General features: G+C 35.2%; 1 protein-coding gene across 8 annotated transcripts in view; it reads left to right on the top strand.

The window, feature by feature from the left end:
• LOC106071555 (uncharacterized) overlaps positions 1-19,028 on the top strand; it is a 368,124-nt gene that overhangs the window by 295,804 nt on the left and 53,292 nt on the right. For all 8 annotated transcript variants that reach the window (XM_056014089.1, XM_056014088.1, XM_056014087.1 and 5 more), the window contains exons 7-13: positions 3,247-3,317; positions 6,311-6,408; positions 8,007-8,057; positions 8,567-8,754; positions 10,074-10,157; positions 10,978-11,151; positions 12,148-12,350. In XM_056014089.1, coding sequence (XP_055870064.1) covers positions 3,247-3,317; positions 6,311-6,408; positions 8,007-8,057; positions 8,567-8,754; positions 10,074-10,157; positions 10,978-11,151; positions 12,148-12,350 — 869 coding nt within the window. The remainder of the gene's footprint in view (positions 1-3,246; positions 3,318-6,310; positions 6,409-8,006; positions 8,058-8,566; positions 8,755-10,073; positions 10,158-10,977; positions 11,152-12,147; positions 12,351-19,028) is intronic.

Raw genomic sequence — 19,028 nt, 5'->3', positions numbered from 1 at the left:
CCACGAAAGCGTACCGGACGTTATAGCCTGATCCTGGTCTAGACAAGTGCAATCAAATCAACAATGTGTTCAACGTAATCTTTCATTCTTTAGGAACATCAAGTAATGCAAAAGTGTAGAACATTGCCATGAATTGTAGAACATTGCCATGAATCGTAGAACATTGCCATGAATCATAGAACATTGACATGAATTGTAGAACATTGACATGAATCCTAAAACATTGCCATGAATTGTAGAACATTGACATGAATCCTAAAACATTGCCATGAATCATAGAACATTGCCATGAATTGTAGAACATTGACATGAATCATAGAACATTGACATGAATCCTAAAACATTGCCATGAATCATAGAACATTGACATGAATTGTAGAACATTGCCATGAATTGTAGAACATTGACATGAATTGTAGAACATTGCCATGAATCATAGAACATTGACATGAATCCTAAAACATTGACATGAATCCTAAAACATTGCCATGAATCCTAAAACATTGCCATGAATCTTAGAACATTGCCTTGAATTGTAGAACATTGACATGAATCATAGAACATTGACATGAATCATAAAACATTGCCATGAATCATAAAACATTGACATGAATCCTAAAACATTGACATGAATCATAGAACATTGCCATGAATTGTAGAACATTGACATGAATCCTAAAACATTGCCATGAATTGTAGAACATTGACATGAATCCTAAAACATTGCCATGAATCATAGAACATTGCCATGAATTGTAGAACATTGACATGAATCATAGAACATTGACATGAATCCTAAAACATTGCCATGAATCGTAGAACATTGCCATGAATGTAGAACATTGACATGAATTGTAGAACATTGCCATGAATCATAGAACATTGACATGAATCCTAAAACATTGCCATGAATCCTAAAACATTGCCATGAATCCTAAAACATTGCCATGAATCGTAGAACATTGCCATGAATTGTAGAACATTGACATGAATTGTAGAACATTGCCATGAATCATAGAACATTGCCATGAATCCTAAAACATTGCCATGAATCATAAAACATTGCCATGAATTGTAGAACATGTCCATGAATCATAAAACATTGCCATGAACCATAAAACATTGCCATGATTCATCTTCAGATGTCCAAACACTTCCTTGTAATATCTAAAAAAAAAAAAACAAATAATGTAAAAACAAGTAAAATAGAAAGACATACAAATGACAAATACTAATAAACTGTAACAGACGCAAAATAGAGTATTGAGATTCATAAACGAATATTCACAGAGAATAACACCTTTAGTAAAATCATTCAATTTAGAAAGTCTTCAGGATAGAAGACTCAAAAGTAAATTAGCAATTATAGGCTACATAAAACACTGAACCATAATCTTCAAATACAAAAACAAAATCTAATAAAAATACTCAGAAAGACACAAAGATAAAGGCACATTCCTCGTCACATATGCTAGGACAAATTTGTACAAATACTCCTTCTTCCCTGGTGCTATTAGAGCATGGAATGGGTTGCCTGAGCCAGCCAGGAAAACCAGTGACTTTGCAGAATTTAACTTATTGGTTCAAATGCATGACTAGATGCATGACACGTAGGATGTAGTCATTTTTTTTGAAGTAACTTCTGTATTTTATAAAATAAGATAAGCTTTGTAAAAACACATTTCAAATATGAATATAGATGTATCCTTAGAGTTAGTAGTATGCTTAGTTCTGTTGCTCCTTAAGAGAAAAGAAGTCGGAAGGGGGTGGGTTTGTTTCCAATTAGTGTTTCTTCTACTGGCATCACGACATTATTAATTGGACATACTTGTAATTCGCCAGAAACAAAATACTAGTGTAAGATTTACTAACAACATTTCTGTTTAGGTAAAGTCTAGATCACGTGACTGCATGGTACAAATGTGTATGTGAAGTTGTTGCATTGATTCATGATGTTAAAGAAAACCTGAAGAAGGTGAAAAATTGCATTTAAAAAAAAAATAAAAAGGAAAATAAAAATAGATCTTCAGGCAAGGGCAGTAACTAAAACTGTCACTTTGAGAAGTCTGGTGAAATTCTGCTATCCTTTAGGAACATAAGCCATAAATCTCTTCCGATAAGGTCGAATATAATTTATTTTTTTTTCACATGGTTTTATAATTTTATCCCTCGGTTGAAAGTCTAGCCTGGATGTTAAAATAAAACTAACTATGAAATTACATTAACCCTTAAAACGCGTGTGATAGATTAGCCTCTAAACATCAGAATTTAAATTACATTTTGTATGCACTCGTTGTAAAACAGCTCAGCACTTTCAGGTTTAAGAAATGTAAAAAATTATGTCACACGAATGTGTTTATCCAGATTATTAAAGCTTATTATCATGCAGACATCTAGTCGTCATATGCTGTATAATCTTGTAACTCAATATCAGAGGTATCAACAGTGTCGTAGTTCCCAAAGCCGCCTCCTTGAGCGTATGTTAAGTTTTTGCTATAAATGTTTTTTGGTGTCCCGGAGATCTCATTGAGTCCTTGTCTAGATACTGTCTTCCCATAATTCCCTGCTTCTTTTTCTCACGTTGGTGCTCTATGTGAAGGCTAATCCAGGTCTCGAAAGGCATTGAACCCACACTTTCTGAGTGAACGTTATAAAAACTGATTGGGTGGTCATCTGTAGGCCGGTCATGGCGTCACTTTTTGTTTTTATCCTTTTTTTTTTTTAGCAGGGATTTTTTAGAAATGTTGTTTTGTTGTCTGGATTTGTATGCTCTGTTTGGTTGCTAAAAAAAAAAGTAAGATTTGATTCGTCTGTAGATCCTTTGTTTTGTAAAATGTTTTGTTAAATGTTTTACATTTTTCGGATGTTCCTTTAGAGTTGAAGTTTACTTCCTAGTCCAAACATCCCGCAGGACGATGGGGGATGGGAGCGGGCAGGGTTTGAAGCTGGGACCCTCGATAAATCCAAACGACAGTCCAGCGCGCAAACCGCACGACCAGGCAGCCATTTTAGAACAATGAGGTCTTGAGCCAGAGTGTTACTAAGAAATAGAGGGATTGGCTGAATATGGTGTGGATCTGAACATTTGGTGTCCAACAGACTTGAGTGGTTGTGTGACTATGCGATGTAGAGTCGAAGGCACACATTTAGTCTAGTCTTTAGTACGATTGTAAAACTAGTAGCTATAACAATATCTAGCATTTGCTTATTTGTAATGTTGTACCTTTTTTTTTTATCCATTTCTAGAAGTCTAGACCAATCCCAGATTGAAGGCGGTCTTAGTCTGGACTTGGTCTACATCACTGAAAGGATCATATGTAAGTAACAGGAGTAACGACAGTACCTTACAGTTTGTGTGTGTGTGTTTGTGTGTGGAAGCAGGACTGGTCTTAGGCATAGGCAAACCAGGCAGTCGCCTAGGGCCTCGCACAGGACTCAAAGAAATCTCTTTTTTTTTTTAGAGAAAAAATTGCGAAACATGAATCAAACCTCAAACATAGCAGAACTCTATGGCTGTATGTCTGCTAGCCTCGTTCTCAACATAGCAGAGCTCTATGTCTACTAGACTCGCTCTAATTTTCTAGCTAGTGTAATTCAATGTTTATTCACGATTACATAAACTAGAAGACCAGTTTCTTCCTTTTAAGATTACATAAACTAGAAGACCAGTTTCTTCCTTTTAAGATTACATAAACTAGAAGACCAGTTTCTTCCTTTTAAGATTACATAAACTAGAAGACCAGTTTCTTCCTTTTAGTGACATGTCAAAACGTTAGTTCTAGTCTGGTGATCATGGATCGTCCGTGAGATACAATCATGATATCGTCGCTATATGAATTTTAATTATTTGTTGATATAGATCTAAATAATACGTCTTGATTTAGATATAGACCAAGGAAGGTTTTTAATTCACTGGGAATCTTTATTTTTCTATTTCATTTGGGGCCACCCTATTCACTGTGCCTAAGGGCTTCCAATGACATACAAGGCCGACCCTGGTTGAAGTTTGAGCTTTCTTTAACAGTTAGGCTTGTTAAAATACCAGCAAAGTTGAGCTGTTGATAAACTAGAAACAATGTTTAATCAGTAGTTACATGTAACTCGTTGAGGAACAACTCTTCAGATGACGTAAGACCATAGAAATGAAGCAATAAACCCATCTCTATGGATTGTAACAACCTCCCATTTAAACATTAGTCTTACTGAGTGGTTCAAGAGGGCTGCCGAACTTTGTCCCACATTGGTGTCTTTTGATATATGACAGCATTGCTAAACCAGAGCTCAGTATTCAGTAATCACACTGGAACAGGCATCATGACATTATATCTTGATCCAGACTATGCATCATATTTTCACTAGACCATTAGTTAACAAAATACCCAACTGTATAAGGGATTTAAAAAAAAAAAACAACTTAAGATCTAACTAAAGTTATCCTGATACATTGCTATCAAAGTGTGCACACTTTCTTGAAATAAAACAGTGCGAGTGTGTTGAGCGCTGTGTACACCTCATTACGTATTTACTCTATTTGGGTCAAAGTGCACTTCACTGTGACCTTGACATTGTCACTGTTTATTTGTTTGCTAACGGATCGTTGAAAATCAACTGGCATCTTTCATATACATATTTAGGCCTATAACAGAGAATGTTTGCTTAGGATAATTTACAGACATGGTCTGTAATGGAATAAATAATGCTATTTTTATTATCTTCTTAGATCTTTTTTAATAATTGAAATTTCAATAATGATAATTTTAAAGGCCATTTAATCATTTATCGATTTACCTCGACTGTTTTGACAATACCAAGTCAGAACTTCATGGAAGCCGGACGCTGATCAGTGGCGTAGCTATATAGGGGTTTTGGGCCCCTGCATTTAGACATTCCACATCATGACATGAGATAATGTACTTAATAACTATATACGTTTAAATTCCAGTTGGTACAGTATATAAGTAATTTTTTAAAAACCATAAGACTCTTTTAATTGATGATGCCGTTGTTTATGGGTGAGATAATCTCAATCATATCGCCTCACGATGTGCTTTCTGTGCAGCGAAGGCATCTATAACAACATCTAGATCAGCGGTTCTCAACCTTTTATGTATGGCGACCCCTTTTTACAATCCCCCACTCTGCCGCGACCCCCCCCCCCCCCACTTACACACACAGCAAGAGAAGAGTAGACAAAAACAATCCATATGTTCGATGGTCCTGACCCCTGGCAAATCGTCAATCGACCCCAAGGGGGTCGCGACCCACAGGCTGAGAACCCCTGATCTAGATCAAAACTGTCTAGTATTTTTGACTCCATATGAATAGCAAGATTACAAGGCAGTGGCGTATTATTTAAATTTTTTTTAAAATTCGGGCATTAATTTGGGGGCCTCTGCTGATCTCAAAATCGGCCTTTAAATTTTCTATTAATTTAACAGCTGATGTATATCGCTGAGAAAAGAATTGCTAGCTCTAGTTAGCAAGATTGATTCAAGAGTTTAATAAATAAATGTTCAGTAATGTTCTAAGTCTCTAGATCACAGACCTATATATATATATTATATACTGGACATACAGATCTTTAAACACTAAAAAACAAAAATGTAAAAAACTGAAACAAAGCGTTGTTTTGTAAAGTAGTTACAAATGGTAAAGTTGGTTTTTTTTTCAACCCTAGCCTATGTAGCATATAATTTAAGGATCAGATCTAGTAATTGAACATCGAAAACAAGAAGATAATTATAATTATTATTTTGTATATTTTGTATACATTCGCTTAATCAGGATTCTTATACAGGGAGAAGAGGGAAGAGCGAGCTAAAAAAAATGTTCCACTTAATTAGCTTTCTTATTTATCTATTTCTCTTTGGAAAGTTGTTCTTGAAAACATTTTCACCAGTTCTAATTATTTATGAGTTGTTCTAGTGACTGCTTTCAGTCGTCTGAATCTAAATCTACATTTAGTAGAGAGTGTCGTAGTCAAAGACACAATCCTCGATTAGATCTGAACTTTCCAGTCATTTAATGACACTAAAGCCCCTTCACAATTTTTTTTTTCTCTCAAATAATAGAAAATTATAATTCTTTGACAATATGCTCAGAATTAAGAGTTAACAATGAGACAGAAAAATGTCACAAACTCAGAACTAGACTCACTTCTATGGCTATATCTTCAAGCCAATATGAAACCTCTTCTCATTTCTGCTAGTGTTTGCCAAAAGTCAACGGCAGTAATGTCCCTTTCATGTTTAGTTATCATTATAGTCCTATTTGATTGGATTACATTTCTTTTTTTTTTTTTAAATTGCAGCAATGACATTTCCCACTGAAGGTCATGATACAACCTATGCCTTTCAACTGAAAGAAGCTGTCAATATGTTAAGAACCAAACATGCCGACAACTATCTGGTGAGGACTTTTCTCTTGTTACAGATATCAATGTCTCACTTTTGTTTATCCATATGTAATTTTGTTTCACTTGAAGACAGCAGAGGAAGTTACTGAAAAAGTTTTCAGTACTTCAGACAAAAAGAACCAGCTCATTGACTCTGGTAACTCTCTATTTCTTTTCAAGGGTCCTAACACTCAGAGAGCCTATGGCAGAGCACCTCCAGAAATAGAACATCTAGTTTTTAACATATTGTTATTATGGGATAGTGTAAGGTCAGCCACTAGGGGAAAAAATCTGTCTCAAGGATCCCTATGTGACTTGTGATGAGGCTTTATGTCATCCCTCCCAAGTGCATAAAACTCTTTTGTATATGGCACTCTACTTAGGGTACATATTTTGTTGTAACTTTTAGAGTGTAGATTAGATTGTTCCTTTTCTAGCCAGCTTTTTGCTGCTGAGCAGTAAGCTCTTTTTGCAGTCTGTGCATAGGAAAAAAAAAGTGTGCTGTTTTTTTTTAGTGAAGATAAGAGAGGAAGATGATGGTCAAGCAGTGTCTTAGTTAGATATAATAAAGTTGATGGTCAAGCATTGTCTTAGATATAAATTTGATGGTCAAGCAGTGTCTTAGATATAAAGATTATGGTCAAGCAGTGTCTTAGATTTAAAGATTATGGTCAAGCAGTGTCTTAGTTAGATATAATGTGATGGTCAGCAGTGTCTTAGATATAAAGATGATAGTCAAGCAGTGACTTAGATATAAAGATGATGGTCAAGCAGTGTCTTAGTTAGATGTAAAGATGATGGTCAGCAGTGTCTTAGATATAAGATAATGGTTAGCAGTGTCTTAGATATAAAGATGATGTTCAGTAGTGTCTTAGATATAAAGATAATGGTCAGCAGTGTCTTAGATATAAAGATAATGGTCAAGCAGTGTCAGATATAAAGATGATGGTCAAGCAGTGTCTTAGTTTGATATAAAGATGATGGTCAAGCAGTGTCTTAGTTAGATATAAAGATGATGGTCAGCAGTTTCTTAGTTAGATATAAAGATGATGGTCAAGCAGTGTCTTAGTTAGATATAAAGATGATGGTCAAGCAGTGTCTTAGTTAGATATAAAGATGATGGTCAAGCAGTGTCTTAGTTAGATGTAAAGATGATGGTCAGCAGTGTCTTAGATATAAAGATAATGGTTAGCAGTGTCTTAGATATAAAGATAATGGTTAGCAGTGTCTTAGATATAAAGATGATGTTCAGTAGTGTCTTAGATATAAAGATAATGGTCAGCAGTGTCTTAGATATAAAGATAATGGTCAAGCAGTGTCAGATATAAAGATGATGGTCAAGCAGTGTCTTAGTTTGATATAAAGATGATGGTCAGCAGTGTCTTAGTTAGATATAAAGATGATGGTCAAGCAGTGTCTTAGTTAGATATAAAGATAATGGTCAAGCAGTGTCAGATATAAAGATGATGGTCAAGCAGTGTCTTAGTTAGATATAAAGATTATGGTCAAGCAGTGTCTTAGTTAGATATAAAGATGATGGTCAAGCAGTGTCCTAGATATAAAGATGATGGTCAGCAGTGTCTTAAATATTTAAACATATTTCTCTTTTCAGATTTTAAATTTATCAGAGAAACGTCAAGATTTAACAAAAGCTAACCCACAAGTAAGTTGTTTTGTTTGTTGGTCTCTTACGCAGCATATCTTTCTCTTACAAATGACTTCTTCATTCAAAAGTGTGGAATGTGGGCTTAGGCTGAGTGGTAAACTTCTGTACCACAGGGTACCTGACTTTACTTATAGATAAGTCAAAGACTTTGGTCATTGTGCTAGCAACAGAAAAAGATGATCTTGACATCTGAAAGGGTTTGTTTTTTTCTTGCTTCAAATGTGGAATGGTAAGGGACTTCTAAGTCTCAATGTTTTCAACTCTAGCTGTTGATATGTATTAAGAGTTTCTCATTTTATATCAATCACTATTCTGATTGAAATGCAAATCTTGAAAGTGTTGATCAGATCAGGTTTCATATGTTGTAAGTTTTGTTTATAATTATATTTTAAAATAATATATTATAAATATTTAGAGCAGTGTGATTTTATTATCTTGGTCTGTTGGATGAGTTCGTATACTGTACATTGTCTGTATCTGCCTAATTCTCATGTTGATTACTTCAGGTTAAAGAATATGGATGGCCAGACCACCTTGCCCCTCCCTTGGAGCGACTGTGTTCCCTGTGTAAGTCTGTGGACTCCTGGCTGAACTCTGACATCAGGAATGTAGTAGTGCTGCACTGTAAGGGTGGACGCAGTCGACTGGCTAGTATCATCGCAGCTTATCTTCACTATAGCAACATATGTGCCAGGTACTCACACCATGTCTCTAGTCTCTTGTGGAGTTGAGCATGTTTCTTTAAAAACCTAAAACATTTACAGCTACTGATACAACTTCACCCAAAAATATGAAAGCTAGACAAGAAGTTATTTTGTTTCTGATGTTCTTCGAGAAATAAAGATTATTGATTATGGGAAGAATTTGAACTCAGGCCCATTGTGTTATCTTATCTTATCTTATAAAATATAGACATTACTTCAAAAAAGAAGATTATTACGCCCTACGCGTCATGCATTTAGTCATGCATGTTAACCAATGACCTAAATTCTGCCAAGTCACTGGTTTTCCTGGCTGGCTCAGGCAACCCATTTCATGCTCTAATAGCACTAGGGAGGGAAGAAGGAGCATTTGTACAAATTTGTCCTAGCATATGGAACGAGGAATGTGCCTTTATCTTTGTGTCTTTCTGAGTATTTTATTAGATTTTGGTTTTGTATTTGAAGATTATGGTTCAGCGTTTTATGTGTAATTGTTGTCATTCTGACGAGCATGCCACATGTCCAGGCAGCTATCTAATGGCTAATGCTATTGTAGACAGCATACAAGTTGGGTGGTATGAGGAATGTATGTGCCTCTCAGGTAATCTGCTTTTCGCCAAAGAGGATGGAGTGGCAGAGACACTACCCAGAGATGCTTCAAATACCAAATATCTGCTTAGTCTTACGTGCATAAAAGATGAACACCTTACAGCAAGTGGCTCAGAGTCAGCTGCAGTGCTCTTAGAAAGTCCATGAAACATACAATTGAGAGCTAAAGTTGTGGTCAAAGCAAGGCGCAGATGAGTTAAGAATGTCAACATGACATCAGAGAAGAGTTTTGTCTGTGCTACATGTTACAGAATTGCTGGTCCCTGTTTTTCTTTTGAGTATTTGGACTGGTAGACAAATGCCTCATTATTAGAAGAATTCTCCTCAAGCCTGTTAATTGAAAATTAATTCTTTGGTTGCGTGGTCGAGAGGCCAAGTGCTCTTGAACTTGGCTTGACTTGGCTACCTAGAAGGGGGCTCAAGGTTCGACACCCGACTCCAGCAGAGTTGTGTTTACTGAGCGCCTAAAGGCAGCATGGAAAACCAACTCCTAGATACCCCCCCCCCCCCCCCCCCACTGGTCTCACAAATGAGATTGGACCAAAAGCGCTCTGAGCATGCTGTAAGCATGAAAGTAGCGCTATATAAAAGCTATAATATTTTTCTATTAATAACTTTATTTAACTTGAACGAGTAAGATCTCAATACTTAAACACACGTGTCAAAGTTAAAAATAATAATTTTTGTTTTTTCTAAATTTCAGTGCTGACCAGGCTTTAGACAGATTTGCAATGAAAAGATTTTATGATGAAAAGTTAAATGGAGTAACTCTTCCTTCTCAAAGAAGGTACACAGTTTTTTTTTGTTTTTTTTTTTTGTGCTCTAGTTTTAAATGCTAGACTTGTGTGAAGTGAAGAAATTAAATGCTGCACTTTTAGATAAAGAATCTTGATATCTTAACATTGATAGATCATCTCACCAGCATAAATACTTTGTTTTAATTGTACCTTTAGAAATAAGAGTACACACAGTCAGTACATCAGATGACATCTTCTAGAATCAGGCTTTAATATTTTGCTCAGTAGTTATTGCAATGTCGGTCGAGTGTATAGATCTAGATCTGAAAGAGAAATTTGAGCTCAATAGTGGCCACAGCTGCCACAAGGTAGACAAAAAAAAATGAAAAATAACATTTAGCGCTAACAAGGGAGAGAAGACTGTTTAATGAACTGAAGTTTTTTTACTTTATAAAAGCAGAGTTCCTCTCCCTAACAAAAGTTTTGATTCTTATTTCCCTTGTGTGGCAATAACAAGTTTTAAATCCAATTAGTACCATTAAAAAAAAAACTAAAAAATGTATTTAAAAAATCAGTAAGTTTCAATAAGATTTTAGCTTATCTCTTGTTTTTACAACCAAAATACTATGACAGTTGTCTACATTTCTCTGCTTTCAAATTGAAGAAGTGGACAAATGAATGGAAATGTTCATAGGTTATTATAGAGATGTTCACATTTTACTCTCTCTGCTGGTTATTGAAATAAGTGTCACAATTATCAATAAAAAGTCTTACTCCAGATATGTAACCTGACTTGCCAATAACAATCTTGTGTGCATTGTGATGTAAGATGTAATAGTAATAACATATTGTCTTCTTTTTTTTTTTTAGGTATGTGCGGTATTTCTCTGGTCTCTTGTCCGGTGCCATCAAGATCAACAGCAACCCCCTGTACCTTCATCACATCCTCATTCATGGGGTACCAAACTTTGACACTAAAGGAGGTTGTCGCCCTTTTATCAAGGTGTACCAAGGGATGCAACCAATCTTCACTTCTGGAGTCTAGTAAGTCATTCGACTTCAATAACGCATGCAAAACAATTGTTGGACCTTAAATATAAAGTAATATATTGTTATTATTTGATTTGTTGTTGTTTTATTTTGGCTGCCTGGTCAACGACATGGCCTAAATTGTGCCAATGCGCCTAAACTCAAAACTCAACTCAAGCTGCCTGGTCATTTGGTATGCTCTCTGGACTGTTGTATTGATGGTCTAGTTCAAAGCCTGCCCCCTGCCAGCCCCCAGTGTCCCATATGAGGCTGGACATTTCCTCTTGAAAAATATCTCACACATTTCAAACAAACAAATTATTAACATGATCTGTCAACCTTCTTTCTCCATTAAGTTATATCTATTTGCCTTGACTAGAATCTCTTTCAGTGAAAGGCCCGTCACTATTTGATGTTGTCTTCCCATCGCTTTCTCTGTCTGCCTCTTCTTTTTCCTTGGTAATGTACCATGAAGGAAGGTCTTTGAGATCCTTTTGATATTGCCATCAGTCTGTATTATACTTCTCAAATTGGCTTTTATATATTCTATTGGTTTCTATTCTAGCTTCCTAGTCAGAATTCATAATCTCTTTGAAACTTGATGCACATTAGACTTTTATATTCATCTTAAAATTAGACAGATTTTCCTAACAAAGAATGATAATCATAGAAATGCCATCTGTTCTTAAAGAATGAGTGTTTCATATCATTAATGTTTTAAATAGATTTATTTTGAGGTCTTAAAATAAGTAAGAGAAACAAGTTCCCTTTTTGAAGGTCATGTTACAAGCTGAATAGTATATCCTGTTTGAACAAGAAGATGCAAATTATTTTTAATCTGTTCCCATAATTTTTATAAGGAAAAAGTTTCATTCTAATAGTTGTACATATCTGTGCTCTTTGCTAAAATAGTTCCAACAGTTCTATTCAAAGTGACACTGACTAAATTTGTATTGATATTTCTGTCACACCATTATTTTGTTTGTTGAGTTGTTGTACTGTATATTTCAGTAATGTTACAGACAACATGCAGAAAGTGTGTATCTCCATCTCTCCTGGCATTCCTCTGCGAGGGGACATCCTCATTAAGTGTTACCACAAGAAGACAAGGTCAGGCCAGCGAGAAGTCATTTGGCAGTGCCAGTTTCACACCTGTGCCATCTCAGACAACAATCTGGTGTTTTCCAAACAGGAATTAGATGATGCTGTGCTAGGTAAGTGATTCTCATTTTCCCCTTTTTTTTCTTCTTCTGATTACTTCCCTTTGATTTTTTAAAAATTACTTCCCTTCGTATCTAATTGAAAACTTTTTTTAGCATGGTCTCAATAAACTCTGTTTATCTCAGTGTACTGAAATAACTTGCTCTTTCCTTTCATATGTTTAAAAACAAGACAATCCTCAACAATCTAAGTTGTTCAGATTTAGCAGATATCCTGAATTAAAGTTTGGTCTATGTCTAGATTTCAAGAGCCCTGTCCATTTGAACCTCTCTTAGCCATGGATTATGTTCGTCTATATTTAATTAAAGAATGTATTAGTTAAGAAACATATATTGCTTATAATTTTTTCATTCGCTTTACTTTAGTATCAATTCTTTGTAAGCAACTATTGTCGTAGTTGGGCCGAACATTTTATTCATTCAACACTGGACGCCGTCTTAGGCAGGAACTACATGTTCACAACAAATAGACGCATAACTCACAATGACTAAGGGCTATAACTTACATATATCACACATTAACATTGATTGTGGTCACATTTTTGTGGACATGAATTATGATTAACTTTTTGTAGACAAGTTGTGGTCAACACGTTATACACAACTTTGATGTGATTACATTTTTGTAAACAAATTAGTTAGTCAATTTTGGTGTGACCAACTGTTACTATTAGTTAGTCATTTTCTTGTAAAATGTTTCTGAAGATTGTGTGTGAAGTTCAAAGATCCTTCAACCTCAAAATGTTTATTTTTTAATTATGTTGAAATAAATTTCTTGTATCATCATTGGACAAAAAAATGTTGTGCAAAATATGTTTATACAAATGACTTAGTTGGGAAGAAATGACATGAGTTAAAATATTTTACCATTTTTTCCTGTTGAAGTGAAATGTCTTCAATGTAATCATGAGACACTGTTGTTGTATAAATACAACCTTTTATTTTAACCTTCAATCAAACAAAATGAATTTAAATGACTTTTTGAATATGTTTCTCCATTGGTACGATACTCAAAAAAACATATATTGCCAGAATAATTATTTAAATAACCACTTGTCCAAAAGTTGGTTTAATTTATAAATTGAGCAAAAAAGATTCATTCCATTCCTTTTGCTGGCAAAGAAACAAAGAGTGTCGGTTGAAATATTCTTTCATCAAGCTATTGTTTTAAGACTCATCTATTTGATGATGAAGTTTTAGTTGTTCTACTGTTACTTGGCAGGCAGAAAATCATACATTGAAAGTCTTCACCAGTTTGATTGAATATGTATTATTACAGGAAGATAGTAAAAAAAAATAAAGTTCCCCTTTCAGACCTTGTGATCTATGAGGCAGACAATGGATAAAGGTCATCTGTTTCTATGGCCCACGCCTAACAAGGGTGTCATGTGGCCAGCATTTCATTTTTCCTTACTAATGTCAGGTACCCATCAGAGCTTGGAGGAATTAAATATCCCAGTTTCCATTAGGATTCAAACCCAGTTTGGAAGCCAAGCACTTTGCCACTCAACCACCGTGCCTCCTAGTACAAGATGATCGTCTTCAATAAATCTTGAACAAATCGCGTTCCACTATGACTTGTACAAAGTCAAGCCCACTACATTTAAAGTTTATGGAAAAATAAATACAAGAAGAATTAATGAAAGGGAAAAATTCATGTTAGATTTTGTCTGCAGATTAAAATAGCCAATTGAAAAAACAGTTGTAGTTTTTTTTAATTCAATTCCAATCTCTTAGATTACAATAACCTGATGACTCTTACTTGTGGTCACTTTTTATTACAAAGCTCACAGTAACTCTGTCTGGATGGATTCTTGTACACTTTGTGTCTGGATGGATTCTTATACACTTTGTGTCTGGATGGATTCTTATACACTTTGTGTCTGGATGGATGGATTCTTGTACATTTTGTGTCTGGATGGATTTTAATTTGTGTGGAAAACTCTTTATGTTGTCTGTTGTATTTATGTGTATTTTTCTATTGTGTTGTCTTTATATGAGAAACGAGTCCTTGTAATCACAACAAATTTCCGTAAGGATCAATAAAGCAGTCTTAGTCTTAGTCTTAGTCTTATACACTTTGTGTCTGGATGGATGGATTCTTGTACACTTTGTGTCTGGATGGATGGATTCTTGTACACTTTGTGTCTGGATGGATGGATTCTTGTACACTTTGTGTCTGGATGGATTCTTGTACACTTTTGTGTCTGGTCTGGATGGATTCTTGTACACTTTTGTGTCTGGTCTGGATGGATTCTTGTACACTTTGTGTCTGGATGGATTCTTGTACACTTTGTGTCTGGATGGATTCTTGTACACTTTTGTGTCTCCCACTTCCCATTCTCAGATCCAGTTGGAGTGTCTCATAGTTAGTCATTGTCAATGACAACAATCAAAACATGACCAAATTAGTGGTAATTGATAAATGTTGTTTTACATAGAAAGATGGAGATAGACTGTGCAATATTCATTGTCGATGACAACACATGAATCAATCAAAACATTACCAAAGTAGTGGTAATTGATTAATGTATTTTTACATAGAAAAAGGGAGATAAACTTTGCAATATCGAGAGATATGGCAGCTATTCAAATGTAATCTCCATTATCTCAATATTGTTATTTCTTTTTTTTTTTTTATTGATAAACGGATGACGTTTTTTTGTTTTTACATTTCTCTTCTGAATTGGCTCATTTCATGTAGTAACGGTGTTGTGTAGTTCAACTTGAAACCTAGAAACTCTAAGTCTTACTGGGAGTGAGATCTGCTGATGTAGGCAAACTTTCTCCTCTTCTTTCTCCTTCAGAACGTGCATGACTAGATGGAAGGGAGGAGAAGGTGCAAAGAATCAGGTCACACGTTGGAGTCTTTCGAAAAACAAAATCTGTTAGTAACACACGACTACCTGTTGGAAGGGCACAGGGTCTGGAGCCATGCAGATTGTCAATGATAAAACAGTGGTTCTCATATTTCTAGATGCCTGTCCAAGCTGTGCTTCACTAACACTTTCTATACGCTACTTAAAGATAGTGCTGAAATCCGGATTCTCAAAAAATGTATACGCTAGCCTTGTATTGCGGTTAAGGAATACTGAGTGTGTAGCTCAAGCAAATACCGATATTGTCTACGGTTTAAACACAGATTTGTGGTGTCAGAAGTGAGAGAGTGTGGTGCATGCAAGTAAGCAACAAGAATAGGACATATAATACGTTCTAGTGGCTTTTGACGTACATCTGTAGCCTATACTATATCTTAGACTATACTATTACATTATACACTAAATTTAGTATTAAAACCAGAAAGTTGTTATGAGTTTAATAGTTCCTAGGAGATAACTGTTTTGACTTTGTCATTCGGTGACAAGACAGGCATATCTTTTTTCTAAATAATACGAATTGTATTATTAACTCTTTCTCTCCTAACTGACGATACCAGCGTTGATTCCACCAGAATGTGGTAAATAATTACGGAGAGAAAGAGTTAAAAAAGCGCGTTGACAATCACTATTGAAAATTGTCAACAAATTAACTAATTTAGGATAGGACTCTTGGCGTTTGGAATGAGCTAATACGTCTGGCTTTGGATTTCTTTCTCAGCATTACTTTCCGGCTCTTGTCTTTAAACCACAAAGACTAGTCTATGGTGTGTTATTATTAGCCTAGTTTTCCTGTGTCTATATTAGTGTATTATGATAATTAAATACCTGTAGCCACTAGCATGGACAAACAGCATGTTGGTCAAAGCAAAAATAAAGACAGATTTATGAATTTAAATTAAAATTCTACGGAAATAATTCGTAAAACTTGAAGGTGTTATTTGAAAAAAAAGTTAAAACGTAAAGTTTAAATGACTATAATTTCAATATTGGGTGGAAGTAGGCTACGCAAAAAAAAAAACAACCTAGATTGATCCATGCACAAAATTAGTTGACATGTCGATATAAATCTAAGCTGGGTAGAAAACATGTTTAGTGTATCTAGCTAGATTGATGACTATTTTAAAGGAAAGGGAGGGGGTAACGTTTTTAAAGAGATTTGTTAAAAACATGATCATGACACATTAACCAAATCTAATGATTTATCCTCTAATTTGTCTTAATATCAACTTCTAGACTCTCTAATTTGTCTTAATATCAACTTCTAAACTCTCTAATTTGTCTTAATATCAACTTCTAGACTCTCTAATTTGTCTTAAATATCAACTTCTAGACTCTCTAATTTGTCTTAATATCAACTTCTAGACTCTATAATTTGTCTTAATATCAACTTCTAGACTGAATAACGAAATGAATTGTAACATAGCTCTATATCCCCCTACTTTGTACTGATGGTCATTCTTGATCTAAGACTCCGATACCAGACAAACTAATTTGATATCGACTTAGACTAAACCGGGACTTGTACACACGACTTCAAACTGCTTGGAAGTTGCTTTTTTTTTTTTACCTTCGCTCCCATGCCGCCCCCTTTTCACCGTGAGCACCTGTTTGAGTTGTTAACTTCTAGCTGAGTCTTGGCTCTGGTATGCAGGTAATTTTGTGAGTTTTTTTTTTTGTATTTCCTCCCGTCTCTTTCTCTTGCCTGCATCCTCCTCTCCCCTCACTCCTCCTACACACCCTCATACCACAGCGATGTACTTTTTCAGTCTGTTCCTCATTAGAGTATTCGAATACTAGACATTGAAAAAAAACGAATACTAACGATTCCTCGATATCCAATTTCATAAAGAATCGGACTCGAGATAATCCATTGATTAATGATTGGGTAAAACGACACACACGCACATCTAATACACACACACCCACACACACACACACACACACACTCATGCATCGGAGATATTTCAAACGTAGGTAGTACAACCTTCATACTACGCAGTAAGCGTCCAGGCCATCCGAAATGGTCTTATATTATCTCAGCAACTCCTGGCCGCTATTACGTCTTGGTCGAATGTGAAGCTCTAAATAACAAAATGAACTGTACATCTAGAACGACAAGAAATTCTACCACGAGTTAAGAAATTCTACCATGAGTTAAGAAATTCTACCACACGTTAAGAAATTCTACCATGAGTTAAGAAATTATACCACACGTTAAGAAATTCTACCACGAGTTAAGAAATTCTACCACACGTTAAGAAATTCTACCACGAGTTAAGAAATTATACCAAAAGTTAAGAAATTCTACCATGAGTTAAGAAATTCTACCACACGTTAAGAAATTCTACCATGAGTTAAGAAATTATACCACACGTTAAGAAATTCTACCACGAGTTAAGAAATTCTACCATGAGTTAAGAAATTATACCACACGTTAAGAAATTCTACCATGAGTTAAGAAATTATACCACAAGTTAAGAAATTCTACCACGAGTTAAGAAATTATACCACAAGTTAAGAAATTCTACCATGAGTTAAGAAATTCTACCATGAGTTAAGAAATTCTGCCATCAGTTAAGAAATTCTGCTACGAGTCATCTCCACACAATTACGTTCCACTGAGTTATTTTATAGTTTTATTTTTTTTTTCCTTTTAGGTTGTGAGTCCAATAATCTGTTTCTAGTGGGAGGGGGGGGTGTTGTTTTTTCAATTTCAATTTTTTTATTTACAAAATGTTAAGCGTGTCTATTAATCATTGTATGTAACCATCATTTGAACAGTTAATCCCTATGTAATAGAAAGTATGGGCAGGCGATTAATGCCTATGTAAGTGAAAGTATAGGCATGGGGCTACTGCCCACTTATTAAGTAGCAGAGCTAAGCTAGAGCAGGAAAGAAACTTGACGACTCTTCTATCTTTGAAAGCTAACAAAATTTAGAATCGACAAAATAATCATTAATTTTTTCTATACAGCAACCATCAGCAGTCTAATTAACTTTGCCATCACCAGCTGGTATGGTAATACTTCACTGGCATAAAGACTAATTTTAAAAAAGCATCTTCCATCACTCGCGGTCATATTTTGTATTGAAGTAATGTCTGTATTTAAAAGATAAGATCACTCGAAAACAGCTGCCATCTCGATAAGAACGTTTTCATGAAAGATGCCTTTCCAAAACACACACGTCTCTTGAAGACAGCCTGCACCCATTAAACCACTGTGACATAAGACCTGAACGAAGTCGTCTTCTCCTTTCCATTAGGACTAAAACAGATTTTATAACTCCTTCATCCCACTTTCGGTTACAGTGTTACAAGGTCATTTGTCGTCATTGAAGTGTACAAAGAAGTCTAATTCAATTTGAATCTATATTGTTATTGTTACAGTAGTTACGCTGAGGTGGTGACTTGTAGTCAAACTGAATTTCCATTTGATTGGACCAGTACAAATTATCTTCTTATCTTTGGATATAATGAAGAAAAGATTGTTTAGTTATAATGAAGAATAAAATGTTTTGTTAGAATGGAGACATTATTGTTTTGATGTAATGGATTTTGTTTCCCTGTCTCTTGATAGTTGTTTCTTTTCATACGTCTGCTGGCAATGACTCGACCGCCTCCAAGGGAACACTTTGTACTAACGCCCTGATCCTAACGTCAGTTTCCAGTCTAACAACCTTGAAATCAACTCTCTAGTTCTAGGAACCAGCTGTGCCTGATTAGTAGTAATGGAACAAAGAAAAATAACACCTATTTATTTTAAACATCCATTAAGTCTTTGCTCAGGACGA

This window comes from Biomphalaria glabrata, chromosome 16 (genome assembly GCF_947242115.1).
Source record: "Biomphalaria glabrata chromosome 16, xgBioGlab47.1, whole genome shotgun sequence".
In the NCBI taxonomy this organism is placed as follows: Eukaryota; Metazoa; Mollusca; class Gastropoda; family Planorbidae; genus Biomphalaria; species Biomphalaria glabrata.
The sequence above is the reverse complement of the archived record's forward strand: the minus strand, read 5'-3'. Positions and strand labels throughout refer to the sequence as shown.